At 34.1% G+C, this 27877-nt stretch overlaps 1 protein-coding gene across 16 annotated transcripts in view; it reads left to right on the top strand.

Moving 5' to 3' along the window:
• Window positions 1-27877, top strand: part of LARP1B (La ribonucleoprotein 1B) — a 133972-nt gene that overhangs the window by 91557 nt on the left and 14538 nt on the right. For 10 of the 16 annotated variants that reach the window (XR_006709881.1, XR_006709880.1, XR_006709878.1 and 7 more), the window contains 4 exons: window positions 14027-14238; window positions 14694-14800; window positions 27003-27163; window positions 27551-27695. Coding sequence is in view for 13 of the 16 variants with exons in the window: in XM_045467890.1 (XP_045323846.1) it covers window positions 14027-14238; window positions 14694-14800; window positions 27003-27163; window positions 27551-27695 (625 nt within the window). In the remaining 3 variants the exon portion in view is untranslated. Of the gene's footprint in view, window positions 1-7808; window positions 7922-14026; window positions 14239-14693; window positions 14801-27002; window positions 27164-27550; window positions 27696-27877 lie in introns of those variants that run through there. The other 6 variants (XM_045467830.1, XM_045467847.1, XM_045467823.1 and 3 more) reach the window with 4 other exon arrangements.

Here is a 27877-nt window from a genome sequence, read left to right as displayed (position 1 = left end):
CTCATTCATCACTTTAAACAGTATCCATGTAAGTTTGAACATTCCAAAGGTTGATATGTCTCTTTTAATCTATAGGTTCATAGTAACTTTTTTTTCCTTGCAGCTTATTGTTGAAGGAACTGGGTTGTTGTGTAGAATTTCTTACATTCTGGATTTTGTTCATTGCATCTCCATGGTTTCATTCAACCTGTTTTCCGGTCCTGAATTTTCTATAATTGTTATTTTGATACAGAGGCTTGATCAGATTGAGGTTTAAAATTTTGCAGGAATATATCATAGGTAATTATTGAATACTTCTATCAGGAGGTGCATAATGTTCAGTTGTCTCTCTTTTTGTGGCCTTAATAGCCATTTATAATCATTGCTTTTATGTCACAGGGGGCTGAAAAATGGTGAGGATCCTGTTTTTATCATTGCTTCTTAAATTTGGTAGATAGGATATTTCCATAAAGAGAAATCCCTTTTCTCTTTATGTCTCTATATATTTATCCTGAGATAGAGTTCTTACAGGAAAAAGAATAAATGCTCAATTTTTTCCCTTCTCTATTTTTCAAAATAATGAGCTGGTTCCCTAACATCTTTTCATTGGTCACCAATGAGCTTTGTTTCGTTTTGTTTTTCTTTTTTTAATTTTGTTTTTAAATTATTATTACGGCTTCATAAATGCATTTAGATAGGTTTCACTCTATTATAATTATTCTTACTGATACTTTTACCACTTACCAGTTTATTGGCTTTTAGCTCCAAATCCACCTTTCGTTGCTTTCTTCTGTGATAGTGGAGTTGGACCACTAACTTTCTTTGCCAGCTGGCATGATGATAAGTTTTGTCAGTACCTGAGTTGTTACTGAGTTGGTTATTATTTCTAGAGCTTGGAATTTTTTTTTTTAAGAAAAATACATTATAAATTCGTGTTGACATTTTCTGTTCAACTTTAGGATTAAAGGTTTTAATTCTAATTTGTTTTAAATTAAATTTGTTTTAATTAAAAGGTTTTGATTTGATTTTGTATTTGTACACTTTTTACTTACGTGAAAAAAAATTGTTCCTAACCACAGTAGCAGAATTATTTATGTATTTGTCTATCCTTTGATAAAACAGTTTTAGAATAATATTACTTTACACTTAAAAAATTTATACTAAAAAAAATTTAAGTTCTTACAGTATTCCACTAATACTGTATATATGTGGAATATTTTAAAATAATATTACTTTATATTTTATCCTTAAAAAACTTCATACTTAAAAAAATTTAAGTTCTTACATTATTTCATTAAGTATGTGGAATGTGAACATGTTTCATGAAACATGAAAAAAGGTTAACATAAGTATAAAATTAGTAAAAGAAACATTAAGTGAAAATTCATATAGAGGAAAATGAAATAGTAAATATGAAAAGATTCTCTCAACAATAGCTAAATTATGGAAAGAGCCTAAATGTCCATCAACGGATGAATGGATCAAGAAATTGTGGTTTATATACACAATGGAATACTATGTGGCAATGAGAAAGAATGAAATATGGCCTTTTGTAGCAACTTGGATGGAACTGGAGAGTGTTATGCTAAGTGAAATAAGTCATACAGAGAAGGACAGATTCCATATGTTTTCACTCCTATGTAGATCCTGAGAAACTTAGCAGAAAACCATGGGGGAGGGGAAGGAAAAAAAAATGGTTAGGGAGGGAGCCAAAACATAAGAGACTCCTAAAAACTGAGAACAAGCTGAGGGTTTATGGGGGGTGGGAGGGAGGGGTGGGTGGGTGATGGGTATTGAGGAGGGCACCTGTTGGGATGAGCACTGGGTGTTGTATGGAAACCAATTTGACAATAAATTTTATATTAAAAAAATAAATAATAATAAAATAAAATAAAATAAAGATGCTCTCCTCTTTCCTTTGTTGAGATTTGCCAATTAAAACCACAATGATATACCATATTATATGCCAACAGTTTCACTTCAAGAGAGATTCTTGCAGATGTTTACTGAAAGAACATTTATAGTAACATTGTCCATAATAGAAAAAATACAAATGAAAATACCCATTTCTGGTAGATTATAAGATGTGATATATTCATAGAGATGAAAAATATACAGCAGTGGAAAATGAAAGAACTAAAGCTACATGTGACAAAATGGTTAATCTTAGAAATAGTATATAAAATAAGCTAGTCACAAAGGAGTTCACTCAATCTAATATCATATAAAATATAAAATTCATGGGTACATGCATAGCACAAAGAATCTATGAATAGCAAGAGGAATTGTTAATACAAAAATTTATTATAGTGGTTTACTCCTGAGAGAAGGGGAGAATCCCATTTGGAAGGTCTGCACATAGGCTTGCCTACATCTGGAGTATGTGTTGATCTGGTTGGTGGGTGTGTGGGTATCAACTCTTGTTTCTTTAAAACTTTGCCTTCCTAGGTTATAAGTGAGTAAACACTTTAAATCTCAGATATTTACACAAAGGTTTTTTTGAATACAGTGTTCTTGGAAAGCTAGAATTTTTCCATACTTAATTTCTTGTTCTCAGTTTATAAATTATCTCTGTTTTAAAATTTATATATACATTCACTGATCTTTATGTGCCATAACTTCCAATTTTAAAGAATAGGAACAAAAAATAAAATTTAGCCAAAATTAAGAAGATAGAATCAATCCAATATTGCTATGATTAAAAAAAAAAGTTGAATAGATTAACTTTCAGTTTGAAAAATAATTATAGGGCACCCGGGTGGCTCAGTCGGTTGAGCATCCGACTTCAGCTCAGGTCATGATCTCGCGGTTCGTGGGTTCGAGCCCTGCATTGGGCTTTGTGCTGACAGCTCAGAGCCTGGAGCCTGCTCTGGATTCTGTGTCTCCCTCGCTGTCTGCCCCTCCCCCACTCACACTCGGTTTCTCTCTCTCTCTCTGTCTGTCTCTCTGTCTCTCTCTCTCTCTGTCTCAAAAATAAATATTGGGGAAAAATTTTTTTAAAGAAAAATAATTATGGATGGATTTAAAGAAAATTCAGCTTTATCCTGAGTAGAGTATATGGAAAGCTTGAAAGGTTTAAAGGGTGGGAAATGCTGTAAAATAATGATATTAATAAAAGACCTGCTATTGCCGCTATAAAATAGAATTTAAGGTATAAGAAAGGTGTTTGTTTTTACTGTCTTCAATAATTATCTTCCTGTTTATCCCATATACCTGATCTAAACAGCCTTCTGCTCCTCATACACTAAATCAGCTTTTGATAGTGCCTCCAGATCTCTCCATGCTAAAGAGGAATCAAATCAATCCTCATCTTACCTAACATCAACATTGGATCAATTATGTTCTGTCTTGAAACACATTCTTCTTCCTCGGTACTATTTACTTAGCTTTTTTTCGACTTCATGGAGTCTTTTTGCTAGTTCTTCCCCATTTCCCCAAGCTTTGGGTGATTTAGGGCTCAGTCTTCACATTTCTTTCTTATTCTCAATGACTCCTCAGTATTTAGTCCCATGGTTTTAAATAGCATCAATTATACTAATGAGTGTCAAATTTGTATGTATAGATAAGACCTCTATCCTATAGTCCATATAAATATCCAACTGTGTAGTCAAGAGTTTCACTTGGATATTTTATAAACATGTCAAATTTCATATGTCCAAAATCCTACCCAGGTCTGAATTTTCAACCCTTTTCCAAGGACTTTTCCCAGATTTCCACATCTTGGTAAAAATATTAACTCCATTTTGTAGTGGTACAGGTAAAAAAAAAAAAAATCTTGGTGTCATCCTTGATCTTTCTTATTAAACCTCTGTATCTTATTCATTGGCAGATTATATCCATTACCCCTTAAAATATATGCAGAACCTAACCACTTTTCACCTTCTCTACTTCTGTCACCTGGTAAAAACTACCATCATATTCCCATTGGTTAATTTTAATAGCTCCTATCCTGCCACCCTTCTTTCATTCTGACCACCTTACAAGGATCCAGAGTTATCTTTTTTATTTCCTTTTTAACAAATTAAGTATAATTTATATTCAGCAAGTTTCACACTTTGTATGTACAGTTTTGGGAATTTTGGCAGGTGCACACAGTTAAGTAGATGCCACCTACTTGAAGCACAATTCCATTACACTCCACAGATTCTCCCATGCCTCTTTGTAGTCAACCCCATGCCTAGCTTTTTTGGCAGCCTATTTTCTAGTTTCTACCCCTAGATTTGAGCTTTTACCAGAATATATATAAATAAAATCATATAGAATATAGCCTTTTGAGTCTGGCGTCTTTCATTTAGCATAATGCAGTTGAAATTCATATTTTTGTGTGCTGTTCCTTTTTATTAGTAAGTAGTATTCTGTTTCATTGGATGTAAGCAGTTAGTTGAAGGACAGACACATAGGTTGTTTTTTAATTTTTGGTGATTATGAATAAAGCTGATATCCATATTTGCTTACAAATTTTTATGTGAATGTAAGTTTTCATTTCACCTGGGTAAATACTTAGGAGTAGGATTGCTGGGTCTTATGGTAAGTGTATGTTTAAGAAATGCCTGTTTTCCAAAATGGCTCTGTCATTTTGTACTCCTACCAACAATCCATGATGGTTCCAGTTGCTCCACATCCTCATTTGCACTTGGTATTGTTAATTTGTTGTTGTTGTTGTTGTTGTTGTTGTTGTTTTAATTTGTCATTCCTATAGATATGTAGTAGTATCTCATTGTGACTAATAGTGTTGAGCATCTTTTCCTGTGCTAATTTGCCATCAGTATATATGTGAAGTATGTACTCAAATTTTTTGATGTTTCTTGAGTTGCTTTTTTATTTCTTAATTTATGTTTTTAATTTTTTATTGGACTGTACATTCAGTTGTTTTCTTATAGAGCTTTGAGAGTTCTCTAGTGTGGATCCAGGTCCCTTTTTACAAGTACATATGTAATTTGCACACATCTCCCAATTTGGGGCTTATCTTTTCATTTTTTAGGAGTGCCTTTTGAAAAGCAGTTGTTCTTATTTTTAATGATGCGCAGTTCTTCATTTTTTTAATTATATGAATGTGCTTTTGGTGTCTGTGTAAGAAATCTTTGTCTAAATTTGTCTAAAGTCACAAGATTTTTATGTTTGAAGCTTTATATTTTTAGTTTTTATATAATTCAGATGTCTATTCAATTTTGACTTTTGATTTTTTTTTCTTTTTGGCGTATGATGTAAGTATGGATATGGATACCAAACAATTTCAGCACCATTTGTTGGAAAATCTATTCTTTCTCTATTGAATTGCCTTTTCATTTTTGTCAAAAGCTAATTAACTATATGTATATAGATCTAATTTGGGAGTCTGTCTTCTGTTCATCTTATCTCTACGTTTATATCTTTGCCACCAGCACAACTTGATAACTGTACTCTTAAAATCAGTATATGTCTTACAACTTTTTAAGAAATTGTTTTGGGTAGTCTAGTTTCTTTGCTTTTTCATATAAATTATGAAGATATCTTACTGGTTTCTGTAAAAAATTGCTGCTGGTATTTTGATTGGAACCGCATTGAATCTACAGATTAGTCTGAGAAGAGCTAATGTTTTACCAATATTGAATCTTCTAATCCATGAATATGGTATGCTTCTCCACTTAAGTATTTTTTGTTCTTCACTGTTTTGTGGTTTTGGGTGTATTTTGTGCATATTTTGTTAGCCATATCCTTAAGTATTTTATGGTTTGGTCCTATTGTAAATGGTGCTTTACAATCTTAACATTCCAATTGTTTATTGCTATTATATAGAAATATGATTGATTTTTGTGTATTATCCTTTGTGATGTTATTTTATGTGTCAGTTGGATCAGAGGATGCCCAAATATTTGGTTAAATATTTCTGGGTTTATCAGTGAGGTGCTATTTCTGGATGAGATTAGTATTTGAATTGGCTTAGTAAAGTAAATTGCCTTCTCCAATGTGAGTAAGCATTATCCAATCCATTGAGGGCCTGAATAGAAGAAAAAGAGGGGGGAAAGAGGAATTCACCCCCCCACCTTTTTTTTTTTTAAGTTTAAATTTTACTTCTGGTGTGTTAACATACAGTGTTCTTTTAGTTTCAATTGTACAATATAGTGATTCAGCAATTCTATGCATTCCTTAGTTCTCATCATGATAAGTGTACTGTTTAATCCCCATCACCTGTTCCACCCAGAACACCAAGACACATTTTGGAGGAAAGCATTATGGGTTTCTAATTCATCTATCTAAAATTTAGAACTATAGATGGTTTCCTTACTGGATTGGATCAGTTGATATATGATCTAGACATTTTTCTAAACTCTTTGACTATAATTCTGTTGTTTGCTGATTCCAGTGCTTTAGAAAACATTTTTCAATTAACATTACTGCCCTACCCACCATGTTTTTTGGTTGACATAAATTATTTCTTTTAAACTTCAAGATACACTGACTAGCATTTTTTTTTTAATTTACATCCAGGTTAGTTAGCAGCAATAATGATTTCAGTAGTAGATTACAGTGATTCATCCCCTATAACACCCAGTGTTCATTCCAACAAGTGTCCTCCTTAATGCCCCTTGCCCATTTAGCCCATCCCCCCACTCAAAACCCCTCCAACAACCCTCAGTTCTCTGTATTTAAGAGTCTCTTATGTTTTGTCCCCCTCCCTGTTTTTATATTAGTTTTGCTTCCCTTCCCTTATGTTCATCTGTTTTTCATTTTAAATTCCACATATGAGTGAAGTCATACGATATTTGTCTTTCTCTAATTTCACTTAGCATAATACCCTCTAGTTCCATCCACATTGTTTTCAATGGGTTTCTTTGTGCTATAGTCATATTATTATCTTCACTCATTGAAAACCACATCAAAGTTATATATTTTTTACTTTTAACTATCAAGTATGTTTTATAGAATTTGAAAGAATATGTATATCAAGATTCTTACCGTTCTCTTTGCTCTTCTTCTGTGATGTTCCAGGTTTCCTTCTTAGGTCATTTCCTTCTGTCAGAAATACTTTCTTGGGCGCCTAGGTGGCTCAGTCAGTTAAATATCTCACATTGTCTCAAGTCATGACCTCACAATTCGTGAGTTCAAATCCCACATCCTGTGAGCACAAGTCCCACTTCGGGTGAGCTCAAGCCCCACTTTGGGTGAACATGAGCCCCACTTCGGGTGAGCCCTGCTTCTCTCTCTCTCTCTCTCCCTCCCCCCTCCTCTCTTTTCTTTCTCTGCCCCTTGTGGGATTCTCTCTCCCTCTCTGCTCCTTACTCACCTGTGCCCTCTCTCCCTAGTCCTCCCTGAAGTCCTTCTCCCTGAAGAGGACTTCAGCCTACTCTTCTGTGTTTTTGGTCTTCTTTGATAAACTTTTAGCAGAAATTGTATGACAGACAGTCACAGTTGGGGTTCCCTGAAGAGCAGATAGCCTGGTCTTTTGTATAGCATAAAATTAACTCATTTGTGTATTATTTCATGAGTTCAGATGACTTTGTATAGTTACACAGTAGCACCACAATTCAGTTTTAGAACAGTTCCATCACACTAGAAAGTTCCCTTATGATCATTTGCAGTCAGTTTCAACACTCAACTTCAGTCTGAGGTAACCAGTGATCTGCTTTTTATCTGTATGTTTTTGTACTTCCTAGAAATTTCATATAAATTGAACTATATGACATATAGTCATGTGTCTGGCTTTTTCAACTAATACAATATATTTGAGGTTAACCCATGTTGTTGCTTATATTGGTACTTTGTTTCTTTTTGTTGTTGTCATATTTTATAGTATGGACTTACTACATTTTGCTTATCCATTCGACAGTTGATGTTTTTATTTTTTCCAGATATTGCTGTGATGAAAAATGCTACTTTGAACATTCTTGTACAAGGATGTCCCATTATTTTGATTAAGAAGTTAAATATCCAGATGATATTCATATAGCATCCTAGGCTTGTAGTTGGTAAAAAGCCAACTTTAATATATTCTTATTCTGTAATTAGTTATATTTCTAGTAATAAAATTTTTATATCCACTATAAATATTTTATGTACTTGTAGTTATCTTAACCATATTTTGATAATTTTATCTCAAAATATTATAAATTGGTATCTGCTATAAAAATTTTATAAAATGGTTCTTTTGAGATAACAAAATATTCGTCTTTCTCTTCACAAAATTGATATATCTGCTCTTATTGGTGGGTAAAATTTACATGTAATTAAATTTGGAATAAAATAAACATAAAACTGAAATGAAACTTAATTTTTAATATGGAAATGTTCAGATAAAATAAAAAATAGAGCTGTTTAATGAATCCCTGTGTAATTATCCTGCCTAATTTCAACAATTGTTAATAGTTTGACATTCCTTTCTCATCTGTATGTTCCCCATCTGTTTCTGGCATTTCATGTTGAATCTCATTTCATTCAAATTAATATCTTCTGTAAATACGCTATTCTACATCACAAACATATATATATGTATATATATAAATTTTCATGATACCGTTATTTCACATAAACTGGCAGTAATTCTTTAATATCATCTGCTACACAGTTTGTGTTTGGTTTTCCCTGATATCTGATATATATCTTTTTCAAACTGGTTGTTTGAATTAGGACCAAAAAAAGTACATAATTGCATTTGAGTGATAGGACAATTAAGTTACTCTTAATCTTTTTTTTTTTTTTTTTAAAGTTTATTTATTATTGACAGAGACAGAGCATGAGCAGGGGAGGGGCAGAGAGACGGGGAGACACAGAATCCAAAGCAGGCTCCAGGCTCTGAACTGTCAGCACAGAGCCTGATGCAGGGCTCGAACTCACAGACTGCGAGATCATGACCTGAGCCAAAGTCGGAGGCCTAACCGACTGAGCCACCCAGGCGCCCCAGTTTCTCTTAATCTATAAGCATTCCTCTTCTCTTGTTTTTCCATACCAAAGACTTGTTGAAGAAACTGGTTAATTTGTCATAAGATTTCTTATAATCCAGATTTACCTGATTATGTCTTGGTATCAGTCAGTACATTCCTTCTTGTTTCTATTCCTTATGAACTAGTATTTAGATGTAGAAGATTTAGTATATTCGCATTTTTATTTCTGTGGTGACAAGACTGTTTCTTAGAGGAGCCATTTACTTCCAATTACATCATATTGTCTTTTAGGCTGTCTTTTACTGCTGCTGTGATTGATTATTGGGTTTAGATGTTATTGGGCTTGTCCATTCATCATAAAGTTTCTCTTGAACATTTTTTTCTAGAGACTTTTTTTTAGAACACTTTTAGGGTCACAGTAAAATTAAGAGTAAGATACAGAGATTTCTCATTTACTCCTGTCCCCAGCTTACATAACCATTGCCAGTCTGGGGAAGGATGCTGCTTCCTCACAGCAGCGTACCACATCAGAGTGGTACCTTTGTTACAATTGTACCTACAGTTGAACCTACACCAACACATCGTAATTACCCGTTACATTAGGTTTCACTCTTGGTGTTGTACATTCTGTGGGTTTTAACACACGTATAATGACATGTATCCATCACTATAGTATCCTACAGAGTAAAAATCCTCTGTGTTTTACTTATTCACGCTTCCCCCACTGTATCTCCAACCTCTGGTAACCATTGATCTTTCAACTGTCTCCATAGTTTTCCTGTTTCGAATTTTGAATAGTTGGAATCCTATAGTATATAGGCTTTTCACATTGGCTTCTCTCACTTAATAATATGCATTTAAATTTCCTCCATGTCTTTTCTTGACTTGATAGCTCGTATGTTTTTAGCACTGCATAATATTCCATTATCTGGATATACCATAGTTTATCCCTTCATCTACTGAAGGACATCTTCATTGGTTTCAAGTTTTGGCAATTATGAGTAAAGCTACAATAAACATCCATGTGCAAGTTTTTGTGTGGACATAAATTTTCAGTTCCTTTGAGTATATACCAAGGAGAGTGATTGCTAGATCATATGGGAAGAATATGTTTACTTTTGTATGAAGCTGCCAAACTGTCTTCCAGAGTGTCTGTATCATTTTGTATTCCCACCACCAATGAATGAGAGATCCTGTTGCTCCATATCCTTGCTAGCATTTGGTGTTGCCAGTGTTCTGGACTTTGGCCATTCTCATGGGTTGTCATGGTATTTGATTTCTATTTACATTTCCCTGATGACATGATGTGTAATATCTTTACCTGTGCTTATTTGCCATATATATCTTCATTAATGTATCCGTTCATATTTTTTAATTGGTTTGTTTGTTTTCTTATTTTTGAGTTTTAGGAGTTCTTTATATACTTTGGATAACGGTCCTTTATCAGATGTGTCTTTTGCAAATATTTTCTTCTGATCTGTGACTTGTCTTCTCATTATCTTGACAGTGTCATTTGGAGGGCAGATGTTTTTTTCATTTCAGTGATGTCTAGCTTATCAGTTCTTCCTTTCAGGGATCATGTCTTTGGTGCTGAATCTCCCTTCAACATTTTACAAAATGGTTTTAAGAGTCATTGATGAATATTCCCTACATCCTCTATTTCATTAGAGTTACAAATAGTCATCTAGTTCTCTCATTCCTGTGTTCCATACCTAGAATTCTATAAAGAAGAATATTCTTTTATCAACTCTTTGAATACTTTGAAATTCAATTTTTCCAGGAAAGAAAGGATAAATGCTTGTTTCTTTCTTTGCATTTGGTTAGTTTTTAGAATAATGAGTTTGGTGCCCTAGCAACCTGCAAATGTGATTAAATGTTAAGGCACCATTTTGAACTTGTAGAGCTTATTTATTTGAAATGTTTAGTCAGTTTCAATCATTGTTTTTAGTGGTCAAAATACTTCATTTTTGACTGGTGGGGCCACTGAAATTTGCTGCTGTGTCCTTATGACCTATTCTAGTTTTTTTTCTTTTTTAATTTCATTGCTTTCTGACTCAAGATTTCCCAGGCTTATATTATACTTTATGCTACAGACTCTATTCCTTGTAGAGGACCAGATCAGTGGGAAATGGAAATGGAATTTGGAGACCATAATCTGGATGCTAGGAAGCTTACTGTTAATGTTCCTAGATCTTTTTAAAATATTTCTTTTACAGAGGTGCTGGATTTAACATATTTTTCAGTGTATAATCATAGTTTTATCCTTGAGATTGCATTATCTTTTTGGTCTAAGGAAAATCTGTATTAACACAATTCAGTTAAATTTATCGGTCATTTGCTGGGTATATATTTTTTTCCTAGCACTGTTTTAGGCACTGGTATACAAATATTAGATTATGGACCTTGCTTTTAGGAATGCACTGGGACTTGTTCTTAGCATCTGATCAGATAATATATAAGAAAATAAATTTTAATTTACTAAATCGAACAATAAATGGATGAAATGTAAAGGTGGCACCAAAAAAAAAAAAAAGAATTATTTTTATTGGCAGAAATTCAAGAAGTGCTTTAGATTCCTAGGGAAAGTAACATCTGTGCTGGGTATTAAAGGAAGGATATGCATTCAATTTGGTGTAAAAAGATAAGGGAAAGGGACTTTCAGACAGAGGAAAAAGCATATGAAAAGGTAAGAAGCAAGAAAATAGAAACAAGTAGGTTCCTATCTGGGGCACTAAAATTGAAGTGGAAAAAGACAATAGATAAGTCAAAATCAGTCAAGTCTCATATGCCATGATAAAGAGACTAGACTTCTCCCAGAGGCAAAAGGGAAACACTGAGGATTTTAAGTAGAGACATGAAATGACCTAATTTGCCCCACCCCCCCCCCGCCGAATATCATTATTATATCATTATATCATTCTGATAACAGATTGGGAGAAGAAATGGGGAAATTAGGTAATAGAGTGGTTAAGTTCACTTTTGAGTTTACAACCTTGTTTCTAGAATAGTGCTTGGCATATAGCAGGTACTTGGTAATATTTGTTGAATGATAAACAAAAATCCATTGTATGAATCAAAAGAAGTTGGTAAGTCTGAAGAAAAACCATACAGAAACAGAGTCTACATTCTACTTGCTTACTATTAGTATCTTACCATAATATTTCCACAAACTAATTAATAAGTAAAACAACCCAATAGAAATATGGTCTGAGGATATGGTGGTAAACTCATGATAGGAGAAATGTGAATGATGACTATATATATGAAAATATGCTCAACCTCACCAGTAATAAACATAGAGGAAGAGGGGAAAAATAGGGAAGCAAACCATAAAAAACTCTTAACTATAGAGAACAAACTAAGGGTTGATGGAAGGAGGTGGGTGGGGGATGGGCTAAATGCATGATGGAATATTAAGGAGTACAACTTGTGATGAGCACTGGATGTTATATGGAAGTGAATCACTAAATTCTACATCTGTAACCAATATTACCATATATGTTAACTAACTAGATTTTAAATAAAAACTTGAAATTAAACACACACACACACACACACACACACACACACACACACAAAACCCCAAATACAAATACCATTCAAATATCAAGAGATGGATAAATATTTAAACGTCTAAACGAAACCAGTCTTGACGAGTATATTAAATTGCTGAGACTTTTTCATGCTACTGGTGGGAGTATAAATTGGTGAAACCATTATAGAAAGCACTTTGGCAATCAGTACTTAGTAAATCAGAAGATGCATGTGCCAGGATGCCTGGGTGGCTTAGTCAGTTAAGCCTCCTAGTCTTTTTTTTTTTTCTTAATATGAAATTTATTGTCAAATTGGTTTCCGTACAACACCCAGTGCTCATCCCAACAGGTGCCCATCATCCACTTTCCCCTCCCTCCACCCCCTCAATGCCCATCACCCACTTTCCCCTCCCTCCACCCCCAATCACCCCTCAGTTTATTCTCAGTTTTTAAGTTTCTTATGGTTTGTCTCCCTCCCTTTTTTTTCCCTTCCCCTCCCCCATGGTCTTCTGTTAAGCTTCTCAGGATCCACATAAGAGTGAAAACATATGGTATCTGTCTTTCTCTGTATGACTTATTTCACTTAGCATAACACTCTCCAGTTCCATCCACATTGCTACAAAAGGCCATATTTCATTCTTTCTCATTACCAAGTAGTATTCCATTGAGTATATAAACCACAATTTATCAATTCATCAGTTGATGGACATTTAGGCTCTTTCCACAATTTGGCTATTGTTGAAAGTGCTGCTATAAACATTGGGGTACAAGTGCCCCTAAGCCTCCTACTCTTGATTTTGGCTCAGGTCATGATCTCACAGTTCATGAGATTGAGCCCCACCTTGGGCTCCATGCTGATGGCATGGAGCCTGCTTGGGATTCTGTCTGTCCCTCTCTCTTTCTCTGTCCTTCCCTCCCTTTCTCTCTCTCTCTTTCTCTCTCTCTTCCTCCCTCCCTCCTTCCATCTCTCTCTCTCTCTCAAAATAAAGATGCATGTGCCATTTTAGTCAACATTTCTCTTTCACATATAAACCCTAGAGACATGCTCACACCTATACAGAGAGAAATATTTAACAATGTTCACTGTAGCATCGTTGATTATACCAAAAATCTGGAAACAACATAAATGTGCATCTTCAGGAGAATGTATAAATTTTGATATATTTGTATAACAGCATAATATTCTGCAGTGAAAATGAATAAACCAAAGCTATATGAGTAGAACTTGAATAATCAAGTGTCAAACAAGATATGACTGCAAAAACTTGCAAAATGATACATACAGTATGATGTCACTTATGTAAAGCTAATTATGCAAATAATGGTATTACATATATGTATATAATTATAGATAAAAGTACCAAATTCTAGAGGCTGGTTGTCTCTGATGAGGAAAAGCAAAATGGGATTGGGGAAGGTTATACAGTGGGCTTCTGCTTACTTTTCTTTTTAAAAAAGTCAAACGGATATAGCAAAATTAAAACTTGGTAAGGCTAGGTGATGTACAGACAAGTGTTTATTTTTTATTCTTATATATTTGAAACGTTTCTGAGGAAAAAATCTTTTGAGAGTAGAAAATTTCAGAATTACCCTTGCTCTCAAGTAAAATATTTTCTTATCATCTAAGTAACTTTTAACAAGATTTTTATTTTGCAGATTTGAGTGATGAATTAGCTCAGAAGCTGTTTGATGTTTCAGAAATATCTTCAACAACAATGGCCCTTTCATTGCCCACAGCAGTTCCAGAATCTCCTAGAGTTTATCCTGCAAGGTCACCTAAAACACCTCGAACACCCAGGTTACAAGATCCAAACAAAACACCAAGATTTTATCCTGTTGTTAAAGAACCAAAAGCTATTGATGTAAAGGTACACAAAACAACCAGGAATATAAAGCCTGCATTTTGTATCCTTTAACATTACAAAATGAGATGTTTTAGTTTCTATCACATTTTTTAAAATATATGATTTAGATTGTAAAAATTCATTTAAAAATGATATTTCACCATAGTGATTGATGTTTTCTCAGGTTAAGGAATAACTTCTTTCCAATTTGGTGGTGTAATTAAAGTTGATCAGAAGGTATAATGAAGAATCATACTAAGTTGTATTTCCTTTAATCCTTGTGTTGAAACCAGGCAAAAGACCTTTTAAGTTTTGTAACTTGTATGTGAGATGTTTGAGTTTTGTGACTTCATGTGATTTCATAATGTGTCATCCACAGTATGAAAATGTTTGAGCTAGTTTATAGTCAGAGGGTTTTAATTTACTTGTGAAGTTCACACTACTCAAATCATTGCAATGTTTGACTTCTTTTTCTTTAGAGTCCAAGAAAGAGAAAAACAAGGCATAGTACAAATCCCCCTCTAGAGTGTCATGTTGGTTGGGTAATGGATTCCAGAGATCATGGACCAAGAACATCCTCTGTCAGGTACTATATTTGTCAAACATCGCTTTGTTTTTTATTTTAAGTTTATGAAAACAGTTACTAATTAGGCCTTTGGAATATATAAAAGTTAATATGTTAGCAAATTAGAGAACAATGAAAATAGTTTTTAAAAAGAAGCCAAAGGAGGGGGAATTAAGTGGGATAATTTTCCAGTAAGTACGGTAAGGAAAAATTGAGTAGGACAGTTACTTTTTTTCCATTTAAACTGGTTTCCATAAATGTATACTCCTAGATAAACAAATATTTAGGTTTATGAAAGATTCCAGATTCTCAGTGGCATAGTAGGTTCTTAGTGAATTAATATGCTAACCTATCTACTCAAACTATATTAAGAATATGGAAATAAAACACTATTATTTTGAAATTTTTCCTTTTTGAAGGAAATAGATTAGCTGATTGTTAGTAGTAAGTGGTTTTCCTTTTAGCTTTAATTTTTTAAAAAGACTATTATTTACTTCAAAAGAGATAACAGAGTAAACCTTTTATAGTGCCAGTTGTACAACATAATAAGGCATGTTTTGTCCTGTAGAGTGGATGCAGAGGTGATTTACTGCTAAGTGCTTTGTGTTTCTTGTACACCCATTTTGTGTTTAAATAGACGTTTTCAGAATAATTATCTGACTGAATTGCTAAATGAAAACTTAGCTTTAGGAAAACTTGTTTTGACTGGTTACTAGAAAGAAAGGATTAAATAGTTTCATTCAAAGAAAATCTGAAAATACCTTTCTCATAATCTGAAAATATCCACCTTTGTCTTTCCAGTGATATTTAGTTGGTACTTCTACATTTTGTTCTCATTAGATATATTGTCCTTAAAAGATAAAATGTATATGTGTTTTTTGCACTCCTATCGTGTACTTAGGGTTATTTTTGTGTTTTCAGCGATTTTGAGGGTTTTTTTTTCCAGGGTATTTTTTTTATTGGAGCAGTATATTTAGAGATCAACAGATAATGTTGAAAGATGTTTAATCAATAACATTTAGTTTAGTTAGAACATTTAATGGAAGATTTAGTTAGGAATGTGTTTCTTACAGTCCATTTTTATTACATTATATCTTTTGTTATTAATAATTCATCTATATATTGATTTATTCATTCCCAGGCACCACTCGACCTTCTCCCACAAATAAAATGTATCAGGAAAGCAGGGACTTAACAATGTGTTGGGCATTTTTCTAGGCACTGAGTATACAGCAGGGAACAAGATAAATACAGTCCCTACCTTTCTGGAGCTTAATTCAGGGATTGACAGACAAATATTTACAATAATGAGTGTGAATTTTTTTCAACTGACCTATTTTTTAGAGTAGTTTTAGGTTCACGGCAAAAATTGAGTAGAAGATACCGAGAGTTCCTTTATACTTCCTGCACTCCCTGCCTCCTACACTGTAGCTTCACCTGCTATGAGCATTCATATCTTTAGATCATCTACATTAATGTAATTATGGATGTGGTTAGATTTAAATCTACCATCTTATATTCTATTTGTCTCATCTGTTCTTTTTCTTTCTATCTTTTGGATCAGTTGAGTTTTAACAATAATTCTATTTTATCTCTACCATTAGCTTTTTACTTATATCTCTTATTTTTTACTGGTCATCTGTAGTTCATAATATACATTTTAACCTAGTCTACTTTCAAATAATATCATACCACTACATGTATAGCATAAGAATTTCAGTACCATAAAGTTCCATTTCCTCTCATCCTTTGTTATGCCTTGTTATTGCTTTTCTTTAGGCAGTATCTTTTAAACAAGTAACATGAGAAATTTTTGAAATATTTGCTCGCATTTTTACCCTTTGTAATTCTCTTCATTTCTTAAACATTTCTTGTTGTACAGGTCTATGAGTAATGAATTCTGTCAACTTTTGATTATTAGGAAAAGTTTTTTTTTTCTATTTTGAAAGATACTCTTATTGAGTATAAAATTCTTTGATGGATCTAGGTATGGATATGGATATATGTATATAAATGTGTGTGAAATACAAAGTACTTATCCTCCTTGTGGTTCTCTGAAATAGTGGATTTATTGTTTGTTGTCTTTTGTTTGGTTAGGAAAATTTTCATCTCTTAGCTCTTCAAATATTTTTTGCCTTGTGTTCTTGTTGTTTGTTCCCCTTCTGGGATTCCAATTACATGTACATTAGACCATTTACTAGTGTCTCACAGCTCTTAGTTGATCTCATCTTTTATTCTACTCTTTTTCTCTTTATAATTCGTGTTGGATAATTTTGATTGACCTGTGTTCAAGTTTACTAATCCTTTCTTCAGCTGTGTCCAGTCTCTGGATAAACTCATTATGGGAATTCTGTTTCTGATATTGTGCTTCGTATATTTTACGTTACCATTTGATATCTTAATAATAGTTTTCTTGCTGAAATTCTATCACGCGTGTTTTCCTTTTCCATGAAATCCTTCAACATATTAATCTAATCATAGTTATTATTTTTTTAAGTGTTTAAATTTGAGTGAGAGAGAGAGAGCGTGCATGAGTGGGGGGAGGGGCAGAGAGAGAGGAAGACAAAGGATCTGAAGTGGGCTCTGCACTGACAGCAGAGAACCCAAAGTGGGGCTCAAACTCACCAACCATGAAGTCATGACCTGTGTCAAAGTTGATGCTTAACTGACTGAGCTACCCAGGTGTCCCTAATCATAGTTATTTTAAAGTTCATTGTGTGATCATGCTAGCAGTCATCTGTAAGTCTCATTCTGTTTGATTTTCTTGTTGTGTCTGTCTCGTAAATTTTGATTGAATTCTAGGTTCTTGTTGCTTCATTATTGGTGTATAGAAATGCAACAGATTTCTGCACATTGATTTTATATCCTGTGACTTTACTGAATTCGTGTATTAGTTCCAGCAGTTTTTTGGAGTCTTTCAGGTTTTCTACATAGAGTGTCATGTCATCTGCAAATAGTGAAAGTTTGACTTCTTCTTTGCCATTTGGAGGCTTTATTTCTTTTTCTTGTCTGATTGCTGAGGCTAAGACTTCCAGTATTATGTTAAATAACAATGGTGAGAGTGGACATCCCTGTCTTGTTTCTGACTATAGAGGAAAAGTTTTCAGTTTTTTCCCACTGAGGAGGATATTAGCTGTGGGTCTTTCATAATGGCCTTTATGATGTTGGGTATGTTCCCTCTATCCCTACTTTGTTGAGGGTTTTTATCAAGAATACATGCTATACTTTGTCAAATGCTTTTTCTGCATTTATTGAGAGGATCATATGGTTCTTATCCTTTCTTTTATTAATGTGATGTATCATGTTGATTGATTTGTGAATATTGAACTGCACTTGCAGCCCAGGAATAAATCCCACTGATCATGGTGAATAATTCTTTTAATGTACTGTTGAATTTGATTTGCTACTATCTTGTTGAGAATTTTTTCATGCATGTTCATCAGGGATATTGGTCTGTATTTCTCCTTTTTAGTGAGGTCTTTGGTTTTGGAATCAAGGAAATGCTGGCTTCATAGAATGAGTTCGGAAGCTTTCCTTCCATTTCTATTTTTTGTAACAGTTTGAGAAGAAGAGATATTAACTGTTCTTTAAATATCTGGTGAGAATTTCCTTGGAAAGCCATCTGGCCCTGGCTTTTGTTTGTTAGGAGGTTTTTTATTACTAATTCAATTTCTTTGTTGATTATTGGTCTGTTCAAATTTTCTATTTCTTCCTGTTTCAGTTTTTGTAGTTTGTATGTTTCTAGAAACTTGTCCATTTCCTCCAGATTGCCCAGTTTGTTGGCATATAGTTTTTCATAATATTCTCATAATTGTTTACATTTCTGTGGTGTTGGTTCTGATCTCCCCTTTTTCATTTGTGATTTTATCTGTTTGGTTCCTTTCTCTTTTCTTTTTGGTAAATCTGGCTAGAGATTCATCAATTTTGTTTATTCTTTCAAAGAACCAGCTCTTAGTTTTATTTATCTGTTCTGTATTTTTTTTATTTCCCTTCTGCTGACTTTAGGCTTTATTTGCTGTTCCTTTTTTAGCTCCTTTAGGTGTAAGGTTAGGTTGTGTATTTGAGATTTTTCTTACTTCTTGAAATAGGCCTGAATTACAATATACTTTCCTCTTAGGACCGTCTTTGCTGCATCCCAAAGAGCTTGGACTGTCATGTTTTCATTTTCATTTGCTTCGTGTATTTTTAATTTCTTCCTTAATTTCCTGGTTTACCCCATTCATTCTTTAGTGAGATGTTCTTTAACCTCCATGTATTTGAGGGCTTTCCAAATTTTTCTTGTGATTTCAAGTTTCATAATGTTGTGATCTGAAAATATCTATGGTATGATCTTGATCTTTTTCTACCTGTTGAGAGCTGATTTGTGACCCAGTATGTGATCTGTTCTGGAGGATGTCCCATGTGCATTCAAGAAGAATGTGTATTCTGCTGCTTTAGGATGAAGTGTTCTGAATATATCTGTTTAGTCCATGTGGTCCAGTGTGTCATTCAAAGCCATTTTTTCCTTGTTGATTTTCCGCCTAGATGATATGTCCATTGTTATAAGTGCGGTGTTAAAGTCCCTTACTATTAATGGTATTATTATCATTCAGTTTCATTATGTTTTCTATTAATTGATTTATATATTTGGATGTCTCCAAGTGGGAGCATACATATTTACAATTGTTAGATTTTCTTGATGGATAGATCCCTTAAATATAATATAATGTCCTTCTTCATCTCTTGTTACTGTCTTTGTTTTAAAATCTAGTTTTTTTCTGATATAAGTATGGCTACTCTGGCCTTCTTTTAACATCCATTAGCATAACCAGTGGTTCTCCATTCCCTGACTTTAAATCTGTAGGTGTCTTAACGACTAAAATGAGTCTTTTGTAGGCAACATATAGCTGGGTCTTATTTTTTGTATCCATTCTAATACCCTATGTCTTTTGATTGGAGCATTTAGTCCATTTACACTCAGTAATTATTGAAAGATATGAATTTATTGCCATTGTGTTACTTATAGAATTGGTGCTTCTAGTGACGTTCTCTGGTCCTTTCTAGTCTTTATTGCTTTGGTATTTTTTTTTTTCCTCTCCATTCAAACAGTCTCCCATAAAATTTCTTGCATGGCTGGTCTAGTAGTCACAAACTCCTTTAGTTTTTGTTTGTCTGGGAAACTCTTTATCTGTCCATCTATTCTGAATGACAGCCTTGCTAGATAAAGAATTCTTGGCTGCATATTTTTCCCATTCAGCACAATGAATATATCCTGCCACTCCCTTCTGGCATGCCAAGTTTCAGTGGACAGGTCTGCTGCTAACCTTGTGTGTCTACCCTTGTAAGTTAAGGACCTTCTTCTTTATGGCTGAATAATACTGCATCATATATATATATACATATATATATATATACATATATATATATACATATATATATATATATACACACACACACACACACACACACACACACACACCACATTTTCTTTATCCATTCATCAGTTGATGGACATTTGGTCTCTATCTATAATTTGGCTCTTGTTGATAATGCTGCTGTAAACATCAGGGTGCATGTATCACTTTGAATCAGCATTTTTGTATCCTTTGGGTAAATACCTAGTAGTGCAATTGCTGTATCATAGGGTAATTCTATTCTTAACTTTTTGAGGGACCTCCATACTGTTTTCTAGAGTGGCTGCACCAGTTTGCATTCCCACCAATAGTGTAAGAGAGTTCCCCTTTCCCCACAACCTCTCTCAACATCTGTTGTTTCCTGTGTTGTTAATTTTAGCCATTCTGACAGATATGAGATGATACCTCCTTGTAGTTTTGATTTGTATTTCCCTGATGATGAGTGATATATCTGTTAGCCATCTGTATGTCTTCTTTGGAAAAGTGTCTGTTCATGTCTTCTGCCCATTTTTATTGATTGCTTGATTGGTGGATTGATTGTAGGAGTTTATTGATTGATTTCAGGAGTTGCCCATTTTTTAACTGGATTATTTATTTTTTGGGTGTTGAGTTTGATAAGTTCTTTATATATTTTTGATACTAACCCTTTATCAGATATGTCATTTGCAAATATCTTCTCCCATCCCAAAGGTTGCCTTTTTTTATTGATTGTTTCCTTCACTGTATAGAAGCTTTTTATCCTAACGAAGTCCCAATAGTATCTTTTTAATTTCATAAACCTTGCCTCAGGAGATGTGTCTAGTAAGAGGTTTCTATGGCCAATGTCAAAGAAGTTACTGCCTTTCTTCTCCTCTAGGAATTTGATGGTTTTCTGTCTCACATTGAGATCTTTCATCCATTTTGAATGTATTTTTATGTATAGTGTAAGAAAGTGATCCAGTTTAATTCTTCTGCATGTAGCTGTTCAGTTCTCCTAACACCATTTGTTGAAGAGTCTGTCTTTTTTCCATTGGATATTCTTTCCTGTTTTGTTGAAGAATATCAATTTCTATTCTATTGCATTGGTCTATGTGTCTGACAGCCTTTTCCACAGAAATGGAAAACCTTATTCTCAAATTCACATGAAATTGCAAGGAGTCCTGAAAAGCTAAAACAATTTGAAAATGGAAGAATAAAATTCGAAGACTAACACCTCATAACTTTGAAAGCTTCCTGTAACTGTAAAGCTTCCTGGCCTAAGGACAGGCAAATGGACCGATGGAATCAGTAGAGAACCTAGAAATAAACCTTCATGTATACAGTCAGCTTATTTTCAGCAAGGGTGCTAGGAATGTTCAGTAGAGAAAAGGACCATCTTTTTAACAAATGGTACTAGGAAAACTGAATATCCAACATGTAAAAGGATGATCCAGACCTTATACTGCATACAAAAAAATTAACTCAAAGTGTGTTAAAGACCTAAATGTAAGAGGTAAAACTGTAAAATTTTTAGAAGAAAGCATAAGGAAAAATTTTCATGCCCTGGATTTGACAGTGGTTTCTTGAGTATGACACCAAAAGCAGAGGTGAGAAAAGAAAAAAAATTACCATACTTCATCATAATTAAGAACTTTTATGTATCAAAAGTTACTACCAGAGTCAAATGATAGCCTACTCAATAGGAGAAAATATTTGCAAATCAGATATCTGATTAGGGATTAATATTTAGAATATATAAAGAACTCTAAAAACTTGACAACTAAAAAAAAACCCAATTCAAAAATGGGCAAAGGATTTGAATAGACATTTCTTCAAAGAAGATATACAAATTGGCCAGTAAGCCCATGAGATGTTCAACATCATTAGTCGTTAGAGAAATGCAAATCAAAAACCACAATGAGATACCTCTTCATACCCATTAGGATGGTACTGTGGTATCTACTTAAAATTATATGAAGTCTCAGAGCACGTTGGTGGCTCAGTATGTTGGGTGCCAACTTTGCCTCAGGTCATGATCTCACGGTTCCTGGGTTCAGGCCCTGCGTTGGGCTCTGTGCTGACAGCTCAGAGCCAGGAGCCTGCTTTGGATCCTGTGTCTACCTCTCTCTCTGTCCCTCCCCTGCTTGTACTCTGTCTCTCTGTCTCTCTCTCAAAAATAGCATAAACACTAAAAAATTTTAGAAAAAAAAAATTGTATGAAGTCCTAACCCCAGTGTGACTATATTTAGAGATATTGCAGCCTTTAAGGAGACCATTAAAGTTAAATGAAGTCACAAAGATGGGGCCCCAATTTAATAGGACTGGTATTTTTTAACATTTTTTAACAATTTATGCATTTTTTTCCTATTCAGCTTTTATTTTATTTTATTTTATTTTATTTTATTTTATTTTATTTTTTTATTTTATTTATTTTTTATTTTTTAATTTATTATTTTAAATTTACTTTCAAGTTAGTTATAATATAGTGAAACAATGATATCAGGAGTAGATTCCTTAATGCCCCTTACCCATTTAGCCCATCCCCCCCTCCGCACAACCTCTCCAGTAACCCTGTTTGTTCTCCATATTTAAGAGTTTCTTATCTTTTGTCCCCCTCCCTGTTTTTATATTATTTTTGCTTCCCTTCCCTTATGTTCATTTTTTTTGAGTGAAGTCATATGATGTTTGTCTTTCTCTGACTGACTAATTTTGCGTAGCATAATACCCTCTAATTCCATCCATGTGGTTGCAAATGGCAAGATTTCATTCTTTTTGATTGCCAAGTAATACTCTATTGTATGTGTGTATATATATATATATATATATATATACACACACACACACATATATATATATATATATATATATATATATATATATCACATCTTCTTTATCTGTTCATCCATCGATAGACATTTGGGCTCTTTCCATACTTTGGCAATTGTTGATAGTGCTGCTATAAACATTGGGGTGCATGTGCCCCTTCGAGATAGCATACCTGTATCCCTTGGATAAATGCCTAGCAGTGCAATTGCTGGGTTGTAGGGTAGTTCTATTTTTAATTTTTTGAGGAACCAGAGTGGCTGCACCAGTTTACATTCCCACCAGGAGTGCAAAAGAGATCCTTTTCCTCCATATCCTCGCCAACATCTGTTGTTGCCTGAGTTGTTAATGTTAGCCATTCTGAAAGGTGTGAGGTGGTATTTCGTTGTGGTTTTGATTTGTATTTCACTGATGATGAGTGATGTTGAGCATTTTTTCATGTGTCAGTTGGCCATCTGAATGAATAGGACTGGTATTCTTATAAGAAGAGGACATATGCATATCATTCTACACATACAGAGAGGAAAAGCCACGTGAAGACAAATTGAGAAGGTAGCCCTCAGTAAGCTTGGAAGAGAGACCTCATCAGAAACCAATGCTACTGGCACTTTGATCTGAGACTTTGTAGGAGTGCTGACAATACTGTCTCCATCTTTGGCCTTCCTTCTTGTTCTTCTCTGTGCAATGATCTCTCTTGGGCTTATGCCTTCCAGGCATAGTGGAGGTTACTGTATGTCCTAGCTGGAATGAGGGAAAGCTTATTCTGATTATTCCTCTGGTGTATAGATTGCTCCACTTTAGATAACTAGTAGAGTTCCTTCTTTCACACAGATGGTGCTACTTTGGATAATTGCCCTTTGTTCTCACGTCAGTGATCCCCCCATTCTATAGATTCTATGGATTAAGGTCTGGACTTCATGGAAAATAGCCGCATAGTGGTGAGATTGTCCACCCAATCCCCCTGACAGTAAAGTTGCCCTGAATAAAACTCTGTGTAAGCAGTATGGAGTGGCTTGCTTTGTTTTTGGTCTCAAAGTGCCTTCTCAGTCTGGAGGATATTTTACTGTCCCTCCTCTACCAACATAAATTTCTGTTGTTTAAGCCATCCAGTCTGTGGTATCTTGTTATGGCAGCCTGAGCTGTCTAATACAGGTTTATATAATTTTTTTTAGCTGAAAATAATCGTTTGTGAGGGTGTGTAGAAACTGGAACCCTTGTGCATTGCTTGTGGAAATATCAAATGCTGCAGCCACTATGGAAAACAGTTTGGCATTTTCTCAAAATGTTAAAACACAGAATTACATATGACCCAGCTGTTATACTGTTAGGTATATATCCAAAAGAATTGAAAACAGGGAGTTGAACAAACCCTTTTATGTCCATATTTATAGAAATATTATTCATAATATCCAAAAGATAAAAACAATTCAAGTGTTCATTAACAGATGTCTGCATAAACACAATATGGTATATACATACAATGGAATATTATTCAACCATATAAAAGAATGAAATTTTAATTTATGTAACAACAACATCAATGGACCTTGAAAACATGCTTATTGAAATAAGGCAGACTCAGAAGGGTAAAGATAGTATGATCCCACTTGTATAAAGTACCCAGAATAGTCCAGTTTAAATAGAGAAAGTAGAATACAGGTGATTGGGGGCTAAATGGAGGAGGAAAGGGCTAGTTACTGTTTAATAGAGTTTTTGTTGGGGATGATAAAGAAGTTTTAGGTATAGATAGTGGTGATGTTATGTAACATTGTGAATATCTAATTTTGATGAAAAGTAAGTGTGCTTAAGAATGGCTAAAATTATAAATAGTATGTGTATTTTACCATACACACAGACATGCTCACACACTCCTAAGAAAATCACCACTGATTTTATTAGGAAAGTTTTTAAGTATTAGTGGAAACAATCAGGCTTACAGTGACAAATACAAGGTTTCCAAAATTCTAATATTTGCATAAGAACTCAAAGTTTTCCTTGACATTTTGTTCATTTTCAAGGAAACGTCTGACACAAAATGAAGTCTGAATATTCATAATTTGTCATTTTCTTTTTTTTTTTTTTTTTTAATTTTTTTTTTCCGTTTATTTTTTGGACAGAGAGAGACAGAGCATGAACGGGGGAGGGGCAGAGAGAGAGGGAGACACAGAATCGGAAACAGGCTCCAGGCTCTGAGCCATCAGCCCAGAGCCCGACGCGGGGCTCGAACTCACAGACCGCGAGATCGTGACCTGGCTGAAGTCGGAGGCTTAACCGACTGCGCCACCCAGGCGCCCCTGTTATTTTCTAATTAAAAATGTTGTTGCAAGAAAAATCAGCTGGGTCGGCTCACAACTTTATCAAACAAGTGCTTTGATTTAAGACAACTGTTTTAGTTTGAGCTGCTATAACAAACATGCCATGGACTTAAACATCTATTTCTCACAGTTCCAGGATCAGGGTACCAATGGGTCTGGTATCTGCTGAGGGCCTACTTTGTAGATGGCTATCTTCTTGTATCCTGACATGGCAAACAGAGAGAGAGGAAGCAGCTATCCCACGTTTCTTTCTTTTTTCAATATTTATTTTTGAAAGAGAAAGAGAGACAGAGACAGAGCACTAGTGGAGGAGGGGCAGAGAGAGAGAGAGGGAGACACAGAATCCAAAGCAGGCTCCAGGCTCCGAGCTGTCAGCACAGAGCTCAACGCGGGGCTTGAACTCATGAACCGCAAGATCATGACCTGAGCCAAAGTCAGATGCTTAACCGACTGAGCCACCCAGGCGCCCCCTATGTTTCTTTTTATAAGGGCACTTATCCCACTCATCAACTCTACCCTCATGTCTTAATTACCTTCTACTACCATCTTATTAGGGGCTAGGAATTCGACATTCAGTCCATAAAAATAGCCACTGTACTTTGATAATGCTGAAAAAGTACTTTATGCTTCCATCCCATTTTTGAAAATTGTGATTAAAAATCACATAACAAAATATTTACCACTTTAACTTTTTAAGTGTATAGTTCGGTAGTGTTAAGTATGTTCATGTTGTGAAACATTTCCAGAACTATTTCATTTTGCAAAACTAAAGATTTCGTCCCATACAATAAGGGTTGAGATTTCATAGTTATTTATTTATTTATTTATTTATTTATTTTGCTTCATCAAAGACACCTTAAGTTGAAAGTGGTACTTTTTTAAAATTTGCAATCACTATCACTAGTATGGAAAGTTTGCCTCTGCCTCAATTTGCATTAGCAATTTTATGCACCATTACTTTAGTACTATCAGTGCAAATGTGAACACAGTGAAAAGGGCAAATAATACCTTGGTGTTATTGTGAAAATGGTTTTGAGTTGCAGACTTTCTGAAGAGTTCTTGGGAAGCTCTTCAAACATCCTCAGTCTACACGTTGAAAACCACTGATTTAGATCAGTGTCTTAGAAAGAAAGAAAAATAATAAATAAAGCAAAACACAGGAAAGAACATTTGGTGATGGGATAGATGAGGGAGACCAGTTAGTTCGAGTGAAAGAGGAAGAAAACCTATATTTGAATAATGGAGTGCAGATGAAAAGGAAAAAAAAATAGACTTAGGTGAGATTTCAGAAGTAGAATTGATGTACAGAATTGCAGGTATGCCTTTGGATTCATAAAATTATTACCTTTGTGCCAGATTTTATTCCTCATTTCCACTTATCCAATTTATATCATTTACCTAATTACTCATGAAAATTGAGATTTTCTCTAGTACCACAAGAAACTAAAGTAAATAACAGATCTGGAATAGGAATAAGCGAGTCTTTTAGTCATGCGGTTCTACTTACTGCTTTAGTTTGAAAATTTATAACCATGTTCTTTATCAACTTCTGCATATACCTGTGTTGAACATAAATAGCGATTCAAATATTTATCTTTATGTCTTAGTTTAGTTTTAGGGACTAATGTCTTTTCCACTGTTCAGACCCAACAACAAACAAATAGTACAAATTGGTTTAAACACTTGGTTCTTGATATTTCAGTTTGAAGGCTTTTTTTCCCCCTTCTCAAACAGCAGTTCAAATGCCTCGCCTTCAGAAGGTGCACCACTAGTAGGAAGTTATGGATGTACTCCTCATTCATTCCCAAAGTTCCAGCACCCTTCTCATGAACTTTTGAAGGAAAATGGCTTTACCCAACAAGTGTACCACAAGTATCGTCGAAGATGCCTAAGTGGTAAGATGCTTGTCCTTAAAATAGCTGTATTTAAAATTAAAATATAATATTAAAAAGTGTGACATTTAATATCAGGTTAAGATATTCTTTTGTTATAATTACCTTAAGTAAATGTGTTTATACATATTTTTATTCATGTATTTTGTAGCTTATATACATTAGGAAATGAAGTTTAGTATATTCTTGTTACTATTGACAAATGCTTAAATTTGAACAGTGAGTCAGAAAACAGATTAATATTTGTCCCTTAGTTAGAAGAAAGCCAAATACATTTTAAAGATTAATATGTTTTAGTTTTCCTTATTTTAAGTTATATAAAATGTCTGCTGTTTTGACTTAATAAGTATCTTTAACAAAAAAAAGTTTTATTATTTTATCTTTTTCCAGAGAGAAAACGCTTGGGAATTGGCCAGTCCCAAGAAATGAATACCCTCTTTCGTTTCTGGTCCTTTTTCCTCAGAGATCACTTCAATAAAAAAATGTATGAGGAATTTAGACAACTTGCTTGGGAAGATGCAAAAGAAAATTACAGGTCAAATATTTTCTCACATTTTACAGTTGAAGGGAGTTTTCAATAAAATAATTTAAAGGGTAAAGTGCCCAGTTTTGAACTGTGAAAGTAGAACAACATAACTGGGGAGAGGCTGTATGTTTCCTATTGCTGCACAGCAAATTACTCCAAAACTCAGAAAATTAAAACACCAAACATTTCTT

Source organism: Leopardus geoffroyi, chromosome B1, assembly GCF_018350155.1.
Source record: "Leopardus geoffroyi isolate Oge1 chromosome B1, O.geoffroyi_Oge1_pat1.0, whole genome shotgun sequence".
In the NCBI taxonomy this organism is placed as follows: Eukaryota; Metazoa; Chordata; class Mammalia; order Carnivora; family Felidae; genus Leopardus; species Leopardus geoffroyi.
The sequence above is the reverse complement of the archived record's forward strand: the minus strand, read 5'-3'. Positions and strand labels throughout refer to the sequence as shown.